Source organism: Nelusetta ayraudi, unplaced genomic scaffold, assembly GCF_046127955.1.
Source record: "Nelusetta ayraudi isolate G7.1 ecotype Tasmania unplaced genomic scaffold, CSIRO-AGI_Nayr_v1 ptg000005l, whole genome shotgun sequence".
In the NCBI taxonomy this organism is placed as follows: domain Eukaryota; kingdom Metazoa; phylum Chordata; class Actinopteri; order Tetraodontiformes; family Monacanthidae; genus Nelusetta; species Nelusetta ayraudi.
Window position 1 is genome coordinate 341136 of NW_027466055.1, and position 14401 is coordinate 355536.

Below are 14401 nucleotides of genomic sequence, written 5' to 3' on the forward strand. Positions count from 1 at the left end.
TTTCAGCTCATAAACATTTTATTGTAAAACTCGCCCACATGGAAGAAGCTGCTTGGAGGTGTTTACCGCTACGTCCCCACAAAACCAAATGGAAAAGTGCAATCTTCTAAGGCTTGAGTACGAAGTCTGAGACACACTTTTATTGCGCTCGATGGCAAGAGGACATAAGCGGACGGCTGTCTTATGTTACTGCATATAAATTGTCAAATATTTACACATTCTTCATCTTCTAGATTCATAATTTAACATTTATCCACACTTCTCAAAAATACTTCATGGCAAAGAGGACGCTTAGTCTCGGTACAATTTCACCCAGTCAAGACAAACTTCTTACAGGAAGTCAGGACCATCCAATGACAGAAAAACACTTTTTTTTTTTTTTCTTCTTCATGCTAAACAGAAGAGAAGTGATGGGAACACTGGTCGTGTTGCTGTCCTGCTACACATCTGACAAAGAACCCCAAAAAGTCAAAGTGAGGAGTAAAGAGCACTTCATGGTGTTTACAGTCACTACTGTGTTCAAGGCACTCTGCATGCAGTCTGCACCGCTTTCACCAGCAGGGAGAAACAAATGGAGAACCTGCAGTCATCGAGTCGCGCACTGCTGCGCACTGCTGTGTCTGCGCACACGGCGTTTCAACACTGCCATGTCGACAGGGTTGCAGACTCATCCAGGAATCATCATCGTCAGGAATCATCAAACAGTCCTCCTCTGTTTTACAAGCCGCTGAAGCTCACTCAGCAGTCGCTCCAGTCCCACCCGCACGGTTTGTGCGATCCCTCAAACACTTGGAACATCCCTCGTCGCCAATCTGCTCCGGAAGCGTTCGGCTCTTCCCGTCCTGCTGCTGGCGCTCTGCGTTGCTCGCAAAACAGAGACACGGGTTCCTTCGGAGGCGTGAAAGTGGTGAGGCAGCATTAGAAGCGAGCAAGGGGGAAGGAGGTGCAGAGGTGTGAGTCTCAGGAAAAGTTCAATAAAACATTCTCCAAGCAGTGGGGGGGGGGGGGGGGCCCTGCCCGGCAGCGTGCCCGAGCCGCCACTCGCGCCGCTTTCCAGTACTTGACACTGTGCGTGGCCTTCCAGCGTTCCCACAAATATTTGAAGTGTGGCTGCAGCAGCGCGGCAACAATGCAGAAGCCCCCCTGAAGTCGAGAGGCGAGCAAACAGAGGCTGGATGGCTCCAGTGTTTGTCTAAAGTCTTGATCAAGCCACACTCGCCAAGTCCCACTGAAACCAAATTAAACAAACAGAGGCTGGCGGGGGCTCACTTCCTCTCATCGTCGCCAACTGCTTCTCCCCCCCTCCCTGCTCCCGCTATCCTTTTGTGATAAGAGGGTTCCGTCTAACTAGGCAACAGAGGGGAAACTCCACTCGGAGCCACAAGGTCATCTGTGCACAGAGTGAAGGAGGGAGCGTTTCCCTTTGGACACAATGAGGGGGCTGCTTATCTAAAATGTCAAGGTTTTGAAGGAGGCCTGCAAAAACACCTCAGTGTCAACCGCCACAACATCCACGTGGCAAAAAGCCCATAGAAAACCTTTGCAAAGCGGAGGGGGAGGGGCACGCCCTTTCAAAAAAAAAATGTAAATAGCTGGGTTCCAGTCACGTGGCTTTCGATGAGAGGTGGTGCAAATTCAGCTGGAGGGCAGGAAGTAGAAATGGAGAGGAAGAAAGTCTGTGCAGGAAACTGTTGGAGAGTCTGTATTTTAGAGATTTAGAGCCTGTTTCAAGATGTCAAATGGCTGCAGACACTGATTAGCATTAGCATTAGCGGACTCGGCTCCTCCCGGCCGCAGACGTAGGATTGAAATCCAACGTTTCCACTCTTGTTGTGTGAGCTTCTTACACTTGTCGTCTTTACGAACGGCAACCCTTCAAACTTTTCTTTTTCTCAGTTGGGGCAATCGGAGAAACTCTGACATTTGCCATTGGCATTTTCCCACACGACGAATCCTCAGCAACCCGCCCTCCACCTGAGCCGTGTGAGGTCTCGTGAAAACAGGCCGTCGATTGATTGGACGTGCCTCTCCTGTCTATTACGTTCAAACGCAGCAATCACATGTTTTACAGCCGGTAAACTCAGGTCGCAACGTCTCAGAAACCTTCCACTGGTGCGAAGGGGAAACTCTTGCCTGTGCCGTTCCACAAGCCTGCAAGCACCCTCCTTTGGCTTCGAAGGTAAAAGTGCCATCTAGATCTTATAAAACTGCCACGACTGTAACAGGCAGCAGACGCCGCTTGATTTCCTCGCAACCGAAGGTGGAAGCCGGTATTGTCCACGCTAGCCTGACAATGGCGATAAAAACACGATGTTTGCGCTTGGCCAGCTGGGCGCCAGGCCTTTGGGGGGGAATGGACATTTCTGCCTCCAACCCCTCAGTCCGGTGCAGCGCTGCAGCGGCCTCGCCAGACCAGGACACACATTCATCCTTCCCTACAGTAACGTCCAAACTAGAAGAGGAAGAAACAAAGGCGCGGCGCGGGCAGGCGACCTGCAGGGGGCAGCCGAGTGATCAGTCTGCACTTCCTCCCTGTCGCCTCTGGGCTCGTAGTCCTCGTCCTCGTACGCCTCGTCCAGGTCGGGCTGCTCCGAGGCCACGGCCGTGTGCTCGCCGATGGCGCACAGCTTGCTCATGTTCTCCTTGACCACCTCGCAGAAGGGCCTCTCCACGCCGTCGCACACGCAGCGGTTGAGCAGCGCGCCGTTGGGTATGAAGAGCATCTGCTGGATGGTGGCCTTGCACTTGGCCGAGCACTTGCGGCCGTTGAAGAGCTGCCCGCAGTGGGCCAGGTAGGCGGCCAGGGAGGCGTGGCAGCCGCTGTCCTCCTCGCACCGCTGCCGGGCCTCCATGCAGCCGATGCCGCCGGCGTCACTCGGGTGCCGGCGCGGCAGACACGGCTCGATGGCGCGCTTGGCGCCGCGGCACTCGTCGTCGCGCGCGCAGTCGCACGTCTCCAGGTCGGGCCCGCTGCGCGTGTGGTTGAGGCGGATGAGCGCGTTGATGCAGTGGCTGGGACACTGGCGCCGCGTGCCGCGGATGTTGCCCTCGCACGCCGCCAGGTACTGGCCGTAGGCGAGGTCGCACTCGGGCTCGTCGTGGCAGCGCAGCAGCGCCTGCCAGCAGATGAGCTGCTGCGCGTCCAGGGCCAGCAGCACCCAGGGGAGCAGCGCCCAGGGCAGCAGCACCCAGGGGAGCAGCGCCGGGGCGCCGCAGCCGCATCTCATGCTTTGGGCTGGGATGCTTCTAGTTGGGCGACGTGCACTTTCTCCACCAGCACATTGGAGGTGGAGGTGGAGGTGGTGGGGGGGCAGTCAGTCAGGGGTCAGCACGGTGGTGGTGGTGGTGGTTAAGTCATGGGCGTTTTAACGCACGGATTCCAGCGGCAATTGTGGAGAAAAAGAGGAAACAAACAACAAAGAGGTCCCCACGTGTTCCTTTAAAAACGATCCACCGTATTCCTCCTCCTCCTCCTCCTCCTCCTCCTCCTCTTCCTCTTCCTCTTCCTCTTCCTTGGCGGTGGGAAAACACAGGATCCGACTGGAGGGACTCACCAATCCCCGCGGCAACGGCACCACACTCTTCAGGCCAAACATATCCGTCCGGGGAGGGCGAGCTCCTGCTCCACGGGCCGCTCACTCCGCGCTGACCGGCCGCACATCCAGGATCCCCGCAACATCTCCAAAGTTGAATCCACGCGCGGCTCGTCGTCCTCAGCGCTGCTCCGGCTCCTCGTGCCTCCGTCGCTGCGGATTCCGGCCGCTTACAACACCCATCGGCGCGCTCCCGTGCGCGTCCTCTCCTCAACTCGGTTGTTGGATGGGGTTTTTCGCCGGGCGCATTTCGTGGCCGCAACGCGCGTCTTTGTCCCTCTCCTCGCTGTTCCGCTTCACGCTCCGCCGAGCACTTCTCCTCCCCTCCTCCCTCTCTTCCCCTCCTCCACCAGCAGCACCAACAACACCCCTCCTCCTGTCCACGGAGAGAAAGAAAACTTTTCCTCCCCCCTACTTCTCGCTCATTTACAACCCTGGCCACCGATTGGTCGACGCCGAGGAGTCAAGCCGTGGCGTGGGACCCACTTTTTCTGCGGCGTTTCCGCGCTCCAGCCCTCCTGACACACGACGCGACGACACGAGAGATTGGAGGGATAGAAGAAATGTTTATGATTTTCCTCGTGCGGGACCACACAGGCTCGTGTGGTCCCGTCTCCTCTGCTCTTGGAGCAGAGACAGAAGCAGCAGACTAGTGGAGGAAGAGGAGGAGGAGGAAGAGGACGGGGGGGTTTGCAGGGTGGGCTGGCAAGGCTCGCATTCCTTTGCAACAAGCGCACATGTGCACAACTTTCAGCGCGCAATGACCGACCTGGTGCATTTTTAATCACTCTGCCATAACTGCGGCCCGTTGTTTGAGGGCTTTCACTCGCTAATTGTCTTCCCTTCACCGTCCCCCGCCCCTCCCCCACCAGCCCCTCTGCCTCTCATTCTGCGTGCTTTCTAAGGCCCGATTGATGGCAGAAGAATGGGAGAGAATAGTATTTTCTGGCCCGTTTCACTCCAATTGTGTCCCACTGGCCGCGCTCCGGCCCGCCGTCTCTCCCCGGCCTGCAGATTGTCTCCGCGCTGCAGCCCACCAATAGTTGCTTTGGGGTGGTTTCACCCGTCAATATATTTTACAGCTATGCCCCTTTCACAGCACACTTGAAACCTACCAATAGCTCAGGCCTTTTTGCCATTCAAATGGTAAATAACTTTCATTTTCTCCTCTCTGTCCTCCCTCCTTCTCCTCCTCCTCTTCCTCTGCCTCCTACTGAGAGTCTGCGCCAGTTTTGCACAAACTCCAGCGAAACCAGATGGACAGCCGACCTCAGATCTGTTCCACATTAGAATTAAGACATCCAAACCACACACACACAGCGTGTGTGTGCGTGAGCGTGTGTGTGTTCCAACATTAAATCCTCAAAATAACAAAAACAAAAACCGAAATAGTCTGAAATGCAGAGAGACAAATGACTGCTAAATAACCTCAATGCTTGGTCCACTTTTGGCCTTGTGACCTCTTTCAAAAACACTTCTTCACAGTTCTTCTATATTAGTCGGTCCACTTTCTGCACGGGCTCATGCATTTCTGTACCCCGGCTCGCCCCAAAGAGTCAACTTGTGTGTCTGTCATGTTCCATTTGTAATGTTTTTGAAGCGTTTCAATCATATGTTTCTGCAGCAGTGATTTGACATTGGTATTTTTTTTTAAACAAATTTCAGACATGTCGAGATTTTGCCTTTCGTTTTGCCTTATTTTAATGACAGGCTGACAAAGAACAGCCATCTCTGTCATTTTTGGCTGAAGCCAAATCTGGACCCCAATTTTCCAAAAAACAAAAAACAAAGACATCATATGTTTATGTATTGTATGACTTTTTCAGCACTTTTCATTGCTGACGTTTCCATCTCCAACTATCAACCTCTTGCTTACTGAGGACATCAAGTCAGCACGCTGTCGCTGTGTTTTTGTCCCCATCTGGTGGAGACAAAGATTCCAGTTCATGCAAATGAAAAGAGCCAATGTGACTGAGCTGCCCCTTAGCTTTTCATGTGAAAGTCAGTAAACAGCACCCATTCATAGAAAAATGGCACATTCAATAATATGAAGTTATCATCATGTGTTATTTTTTGGTGCATTTACAAATTTAAAGTTTAAAGTTTAAATGAAAAAATAAAGCTGCAAGCAGTGTTGAGTGGACTGAGCCTGCTGAGGCCCGTCGACACTGTTACTGCCTTCATCACCATGAAACCCCCTCCCTGAGGTTCCTGCAGTGAAGCTGTGATTCAGAGGCCCTGATGAGACAACCCAGTGATTTATCTTCACTCGCTGGAAAACAGTCATACGGGTCTGGCTGGCTGCTTTTGTTTTTGTAGGTGGCGCTGTCGTGCCTGGTGTATTTATTCCTCATGTTTGTGAAATGTTTCACTAGTCTGGACCTGGACCATTTGATGACTTTTAAAACAGGTTTACTGGAAGAGGTCTCATTAATCACATGTAAGCAGCTTGCTTTCACGTGACGGTCGAAGAATTGACAGGTCCTAGGATAGTTTAGCATCAGACAGAGTGGTCGAATGCAAAATCTCAACATGTCCGAAAATGTAAAAGACATACTATACTATGTCAGGCAAAAAAAAAAAACTACAATAATTTATTTTAAACATCCTGGAACTCACCGGAATGAGCGTCCTATAGTTTAGCACGAGACAGAGAGGTGGAGTCCAAAATCACCACTTGTGGAAAATTGAAAAATTAACATATTATAGTTACTGTATGCCCCCTGGTGTCCAGGGAATGAGAAGAGCAACACTAAAGATTTAATTTGAATGAATGAATTAGTTGAATTAATCAATAAAAATGATTAAACACAAAGAGGAGAACTTCCCCAAAGGGGAAACCAATCCAATAGTAACTCAAAGCGCACTTAACACAAGTAGTAGCCACGCTATAATATATAATATATAAGGAAAACAAAGACTCACACCAGCGCTGGTCTCCAAATAAGAAGAGAGAATCCCAAAGAGGAAAAAACTAAAGGAGACTCCGAAGAAAAGGGGAAAACTCGCTAGTAGCACAAAACCTAAAAGAGAGGGAAGGCCTTTCCAGAAGGTTTGGCCTCTGGTTGCTGGTCGACGCAGCTCTCCACTCCATGACAGCTGCTGCAGCTCCCCAGCTGACAGCCCGCACCAGGCCTTGATTGTAAGAAAGCACACCTGTGACTCTTGCAGCAGGTGGAGGAAGAGGTGCAGTCTGGAAACAGAGAGAGAGAGGGAGAGATAGGGAGAGAGAGAGAGAGACACGAACACACATACACCTGTACTAGGCCCACTGGCTGAGGGGGGCACAAAACCCCAACTTGAAACAGCCAGAAACTCACTGAAATGAGCATCCTGTGATAGTTTAGCAGAGGCGGAAGGGTCAGAGGTCACCAGCCTTGACGTGTGCACCATTTGGTGAGTTTTCAGGTACATTCGAGGGTCAAAATCATGTCCAAACAGGCCTCAGGAGAACAGTAATAAACACTACAAATGAATTTGGGTCTTTGGCTCTGCGATGGAGCTGTTCTGTTCCAGAGCCGCTCTTATCCCTGCATGGGGCTCAGTCTCCAAACATAATTAAATTACATTTAATCCCTCACAAAATCTGTCAATTCATTTTCAGAAGTCGCTGGTCCTGCTCTCAGGGGGTGAACCTGCAAATTACAGTGACACTGTGGCCAAGTCCCCAGTCTATCGCAGGTCCCCTCAGTAAATGTGTGTGGAAATAACAGGAAGAGAGCGGCTTCTTTAAAAAAGAAAAATCAGTTTATTGCAGTTAAAATCACTTTGAGAGACAGAACAGAGAAACAAAGAAACAGCCGATGAGAGGAAAGTGCGTGTCATAGCAGCCATTTCCTGAAAAATCTCTTCAGAAGGATGACGACCTTTTAGCATCAGTATTATTATTATTATTATTATTATTGTTATTATTATTATTATTATTGTTGCTGTTGTTTACACTGGTTACACACTGGTACAAAGCAAACAGTTTGCTTTATGGCTTCTGTTCCACTGTAAGTATTGCCCCCCCCCCCCCCCCGATCAAACATATCGCATACTAGTAGCACTATGATAAGAGAAAAGTCTTATTGCTACCATTCCCTTGACCCTTTGTTACGGAAACATTAAGAGAGAACCCTTTGATCACATGACAAGCAGCGGACTACGGAAAATGCTGCAGTGTTCACTCAGGAACTGAGCAGCAAGTCACTGCTCATCAGAGAGAATCACTCTGCCTTCTCGCCCTTTCAAACAATCCTGCACAAATAGAATTCATTCTTTTCTTTTTTTTTGTTTCAATTCTCAGCCACCCAACACGAGACAGTTTCTGGCAGTGGAGCTGCAACAGGATTCCAAAGCGGCTGTGAGATCAAAGCCTCGACGCTACGTCAAAGTTACGGGCAGAATGTAGCCTACGTGAATTTAACACGACATCAACAACATTCGCTTCTCAGCCCGCCCACGCCTTCACTGATGCTTGGCAAGAACACGACACAGACGGGATACACAGTAAGCCAGCACTGGCTGTGTGCTCCGAGCAGCACCCCCCAGCCACACAGATACGCTTTTTCCTGTATATTTATCATATATATTTATATATATGTATACGTATGCCTATTTTAGAAATGGAGACGACACTTGATATATCACGTCAGCTAAACGACACAAATCCACCAGCACAAATTGTCACCACGTGTGGGGTTGGGATCGGTGAGATGGGGGAGAGGTCAAAGGTCACGACGACAGAGGGCCACGCCGCAGGCAGCAGCCGGGTTGATGAGAACAGAGCGAGGAAGCGACCTGCAGCTGGGCAGCCAGCACGCACGTCTGAAACAGCACGAGTGTTTGCGTTGGCTTCCACTCACACTGCACTCACATTGCACTTGTTTGTGTCATTTGAGATCCATTCAAAACTTGGCTCTGGCACGTATGGATACATTTACATTTCGTTCATAGGTGCAGATTCTTCTGTTCTGCCTTTAGAGTTTGACATCGATGCAAGGTTTTGGTTTTGCGAGCACGATTACTGAGAAGATGAGGCTGGCAGACAGTGCTGGAGGTCTGCTGCTGCTGCTGCTGCCCTCACACTGTATGCTGCTTCTAATATAGCCAACAAAAAAAGACACAAAGCAAACAAATGAGGAGGCTCGTGGTTGCAAGATGTCGCATACAAGAGTTGGTGCTCCGGGGGAGGTTGTCGAGATGTTGCAGGCACAGTAAATAAAGGAAAGATGAAGGATGTTTAAAATCACATTGTGCTTTTTTTTTTTTCTTTTTCTTTTCCTCTGAGGACTTTTCTCAGTGCTCTGCAGTAACAGGAAACCTCTGGAAGAGATCCTCCTCACTTGTTGCTTCGAGAAGTATTGCTCCTTAGTTAGATTTTGTGCTTCTTTGTGTTTGCATACAACTCTAACGACCTTCACTAATGGCGCTTTGTGGTCGTGTGTTCCTAAAATATACCAACACTTGCTAACAACTTTTGCCTCATGTGGTGCCTCACTCGAGCTCGTCTTTTGTACTCGTGCTTTCGTTCCAACCCGGGGCATCGGATCTCGGTCAACACACACACATACATACACACACCTGAGAACTGCGGAAAAACATAGTGCGTCCCTCACCGGTCATGTGAGGGGCAGAGAGATGTGGGGAGGATGAGGAATGAGGGGCTAGAAAGGATTCAAAAGGCAAATGTTTCTCAGAGGCGGACTTGCTCGTCGAGCAGAAATAATCCCATTGGTTCAGCCTGCGTGGTAGGAGCCAGAGTCTTCAGAGTCACACAGTGTTTTTCTGCGTTTGCTATTTTTGTCAATGAAAATGTGATTGACATTCATCATTTTCGAGCACATCTAAAAGTGATCAGACTCTGAACTGGCTCTCTCAGAGGGAACTATGGCGAGAATTCTCAGTTCTCCAACATGAGCTTCTCATCCTCACCGTCTAAACTCTCCAACTCTGGTCTTAGCTGGAAAAACGGTTATTATGTGGCTCCACCAGCTGACCTACCACGCTCGCAATGAGAACATCTCCAGCCCAGCAGCTCTGCCTTTGAAAAATATTTACACAAGTCAAACTCTAATCATCCGGGGCGGGAGGCGACCAAATCACATGAGACTGCAATTCTCTGTCTGCTTCTTCAGGTCTTCCAGCGTGGCCTGGGCTTTGTCTTTCAGCTGGTCCATGTCCACGTTCTGGAGGTTGGACAGCTGACCCAGCACCGACTGCTTGTGGGCCTCCTCCTGGTTGTCCTCGGCAATCATTTTGGCCAGCTCTGTGGGCAGCACCACGTCATCCCCGGCCTGCTGGATCTGGGTCTCGTCAAGCTCGTTCTGACGATACACAAGAACAAACACACACGGATTTGTGCAGCCTTTGTTTGAAAACGTACCATCTCTCCTGCTTTCCTCAACGTGACCGTGTGTGTGTGTGTGTGTGTGTGTGTGTGTGTGTGTGTGTGTGTGTGTGTGTGTGTGTGCTTTACGCAGTGAGGGATGTGTCATGGTGTGCTAATCCAAACATGCCTGCATGTGGAGAAAAGCACAGCTTGAGAGTTTACCTTGGGTAGTCTGTACTTGTCCCGGAAATGACTCCTGACTGTGGCTCGCTCGGCTTTCTTCTGGGCAAAGTTTGCTTCTCGCTCTTGTCTGCAAGAGAGAGGAGACAAGAGTTCAACTGTGGAGAGATCTGCCCATTCATTACAAGCCATTGTTTACAACTAGGTGAGTCAAAAAATCACAACGTCAGACAGACCAAATAACACAATATGCAAAGCAAAGGTGAAAAAAAAAGTTCTGGCATTCTTGTCTGTGCATAGTGTTGGCTTCTTCATGTCTGTGAACTTGCTCTTTATGTAAATATGAATTATTACTTGTAGCGAATGGACGGCTGTTTTTACTTGTAGTGACTAAAAAAAAAAGATGTACCAATGTCTTAAGATGCCAATGGATTCCTGTAATTGCTCCATTGTAGTTTGTAGTTTCTTCTAGAAGCTTAGCAGGCAGTCAGGCCTCAAGAAGTGAGCCTTGCAGGCCACTGCTGATGCACTGTTGTTATCTGTTGTGTGTTTGTTAAGCATCAGAAGAGCTTTGGCAGGGCTTGGTGGTGTCTCTCTCTAAATTCTAATGTAAAATAAATGTTTCCTAGCTGGTAACAGGGTCTGTGTCTTTGTTTGCACAAAATATAATAATAATCTCTGAAGGCCACCTCAAGCCGTTCTAACTAACTGCTCCTATTGGGATCATTATATGAGTCACAATTGCAATACAATCACATAAGAGAGTGAAATATGAGAGTTAAAACTATTAGAACGTCCAAACAAAGTTTTTTTTTCCCCGTAATGAATAAACAATAGATAAAACTGAAATTGAGAAAAGTAAAATATTGAACTATTTCAATCATTGCCTTGTGCGCATAATTATCTCCAGGCATTTCTGGAACATTGTCTGCATCACCCCTCCACCTTGTGGAGATCCAGCCTGCAGTGTGTGATGCTGCCAACAGAGGGCGGACTCCCCACTCAGTGTCGCCCCACTCAATATGTATGGATTCGGGCGAGCTCGTAATCGTCTCTCCTGAATTGCAAAATTTGCTGAAGAGCTTCCAGCATCGTGCGTCATCACACATGATGTAACCCTCCTCAAAACCTGCACGTGCGCCCTCTGGGAAGACGAGGGGAAACAATATAAATATGTATTTTATGGCAGATAGGTGCTTCTGACAAAATCAGCAGTGCAGAAGGTCCTGGAAGGGTGAAGCCAGCGGTGGAATGTGAAGCTGGGAAGGTCGCTGAGGACCAGGGGCCTGCTTTGCAGAGCGTGTGTGCCCAATGTGTCAGGGGAAGGTTGTTCTCTGCGGAGATGCGGCACTCATGGTTGTGCCCGCGTGAGCCTCGGCTCACTTTGCATTAGCATGGAGTGACCCAAACAGCGAATGGCACACGGGCCCATGCTGCGCTCACTTGCAGCCAATGAGTAGTTGCTTCTCTTCTCAAGGGCATCAGATGACCTGGGTTGTCACTGGGGCCCCGGTGCTGAGGGTGATAAAATGTCTACATGTGACTTGTCACAGCAAAGCAACACCCCCCCCCCCCCCGCCCCCCCACCCAACCAACCAACCAACCAACCAACCAACCAGCCTCATACTGCTTTAATGCAAGCAGCATGGATCTCTGCAGTGATCGACGCTCATGTTTTACACCTCTGACTATAATAACTCACTTCCACTGAAGGTCACGCGGTGATAGTCGAGCGTTGAACTGCCGCCTGCTGAGCTCAGTTGCACGTGAATACCATTATTAACCACAAGTCGGGCTTGGCTCCGGCTCTACGGCACGGCGAGGCTCCTGGAGTGAATGCGTGCCTTGGCTTCGATGATTCAGTGACTGAGACGAGTCTGCCGCTCCTAACACGATGTCGACTTCTCTCTTCAGTCCTGCTGCCTTGCCTACACTGACCGATTTCATTCATCATCAGTGATCAAATTTTGCTTCTCTCAGACTCTGATGTAATGTCTTTATTGTCTACTTATAGTATCAAATTGGGCAAAATTAACTTTGCCATTTTCTTTCTGAAGCAAAACATCTGACAATCAGCCCATTTGTCATTTCACAAAAGACACTGACGCTCACTGACATCTGGCTGCATAGTTTCTCCCCTTCCAAATACACAGAGGCTCCAACAAAGCGTCAGTTTCATGATCAGGCTAGAATTGAGTGCTTTGTCGGGGGGCTGCACAGAGAGTCCTAGACGACAAATGCAGATCTTGAATTGCATTGAACCCAGGACCTGGTGTGGTTTCTTTGTTCCACACTTTCACTGACGTTCATGAGTTGTGCGCCCCAGATAGTAACCGCCTCACCTGGCATCGTGCTCTGCCGTCTGTGTGAAGCCTCGCCAATCGCTCGTGTGTTTAGTGTCTGCTGAGGGAACTCTGTTTGCCAAACGACCTTGTTCTTACATCTAATGGTTCTCCAGGGGCTGATGGATGGACCAATTAGAGGTGGGGGTGTAAATACAGGGCATTAGCTTCGACAGCTGTCAATATAGACAGAAAAAAAACATTCGTTTCTAAAGGTTCCAAAGGCGATGCCATTTTTAGAGTAAATTAATTAGACTTATTATTATTTTTATTTTATTTTATTTTTTGCCTCCAATTGGTTTTCACCATGTTTGTCACGCACAACATTGCAATCACATGAACGAGAAATGAAACACAGGCTACTGAGAATCACAGCGGCTCATTTCGTTCCAACAAAAGAGTTTTTTTTGTTCCATCTGCGTTCGTCACCAAGTGGTTCTCAGCTGCGCGCCTGGCAAAAAAAAAAAAAAAAAAAGCAAAGAAAAAAAAGAACAGTTTGGCCCGCAGTCACGGATCCCAGTGGACTTTTCTGTGGAAGACACATTCCAGGAATCCCTCCCGAATTTTTTTTTCTTTTTTTTTTTAAACGGCGGCGCACATTCAGAGCTGAAGAGACGCCAGGAGGAGGAGCTCCCAGCAGGGCGGCAGCAGCAGCTGCTGCCAGAGGAGCGCAAGGATTTTTTGCACTGATGCGTAAAACAGAGCGCGGTGCCCTGAGAGCGCTCAGCCATTTGTGCGCGGACACACACACACACACACACACACACACACACACACACACACACACACACACACACACACTCTCGACCCTTCACCACCTCAAATCTGTCAGGTCCAAGATAACAAAACAATTCTCAACACACACACACACACACACACACACACACACACACACACACACACACACACACACACACACACGACGCCCCCCCCCGGTCGCTCCCTCGCCACTCTGCCAGACTTCTTACTTCTCCTCCTCCAACTGTTGCTGGTACTGCTCGAACTCCTCCTGGGTCATCCCCTGCGCCGCCGCGTCCGTCTTCTCGGCCTCCGGCTTCTCCTCCGTCAGTCCGCCCGTCAGGTTCTTCAGCTGCCCTCCCACCATGTGTTTGACCATGAAAGCCATGGCTGCGCCCGGCGACGGTCCGCTCTTGCTGCTGGAGGAGAGTTGGAGTTGGAGTCCTTCTCGACCGACGAGTTCAGGGGAGCGAAGGTGCGCGCCCGCTGCTGGGGAGCAGCGCGGATGAAGGAAGGGGAAGGCAGGGAAGGGAAGCCGGCTCGGTTGGCTTGGACACGCTGACACTTTCAGCACCAGCAGCCGTGGACAGCTCCGCGCCGTGGAGGATGGAGCAGCTCGGTTATGAGTCAACAAGTTTGGCGCGCAACTCCCCCAATCCGGTGGCTGCGTGCGCATCCGCCACTCCCCCCGCCCAACCCCGCGCCGAGTGCCGCCCAGACTGCTGGAGCGTGCGCGTTGGCGACGTGTCGTGGCGACACATCCGCCCCTCCCTCCCCGCCCACAACCCCCGCCTCCCCAGGGGAACAACAACACGTGACGATCCCCAGTGTGACCCCCCCCAGCCCCTCTCCCTCGAGGTTGCTTCGGCCGCCTCCATCTCTCTTTTGGGGTCATAAGCGCGCTGGAGGCAAGCAAGGGCGCGCTTTGTCAACGCACACGCACCCGTACGCGCTCGGTACGCACGCAGCCATTTAATAGCAAATTAGTCCGGATGTGTCTGTTGACCCCACGGCAAGTGTTCACTTTACGGGGTGTAAACCCACTGGAATGATGAATGGCTGTCTGCTGGAGGGTGGCGCGCGCACAACACGGAGACGCTGAGGAGCGCGAGAGCCTCGCCTGCGCATTTAATGGCGCGGGCGAGGCATTTTGAAGTCCAATTTGCAATATTTACAGGGACGTAATGGCGGGAATTAGAGGGGACTGTGTGTGTTTAAGTTCAAATTGAAACTCT

At 50.3% G+C, this 14401-nt stretch overlaps 2 protein-coding genes across 2 annotated transcripts; both read right to left on the bottom strand.

Moving 5' to 3' along the window:
- Positions 1-3973, bottom strand: LOC142902195 (growth arrest-specific protein 1). The gene has a single exon (XM_076047071.1). It carries the CDS (start codon positions 3225-3227, stop codon positions 2436-2438), a length of 792 nt encoding a protein of 263 aa, XP_075903186.1. The 5' UTR covers positions 3228-3973; the 3' UTR covers positions 1-2435.
- A 3725-nt stretch (positions 3974-7698) lies between these two features.
- Positions 7699-13835, bottom strand: cplx3b (complexin 3b). The gene is made up of 3 exons (XM_076047082.1): positions 13397-13835; positions 10129-10216; positions 7699-9901 (listed from the first exon to the last, which is right to left on the bottom strand). Exons 1-3 carry the CDS (start codon positions 13552-13554, stop codon positions 9677-9679), a joined length of 471 nt encoding a protein of 156 aa, XP_075903197.1. The 5' UTR covers positions 13555-13835; the 3' UTR covers positions 7699-9676.
- Between the last annotated feature and the right edge of the window lie 566 nt (positions 13836-14401).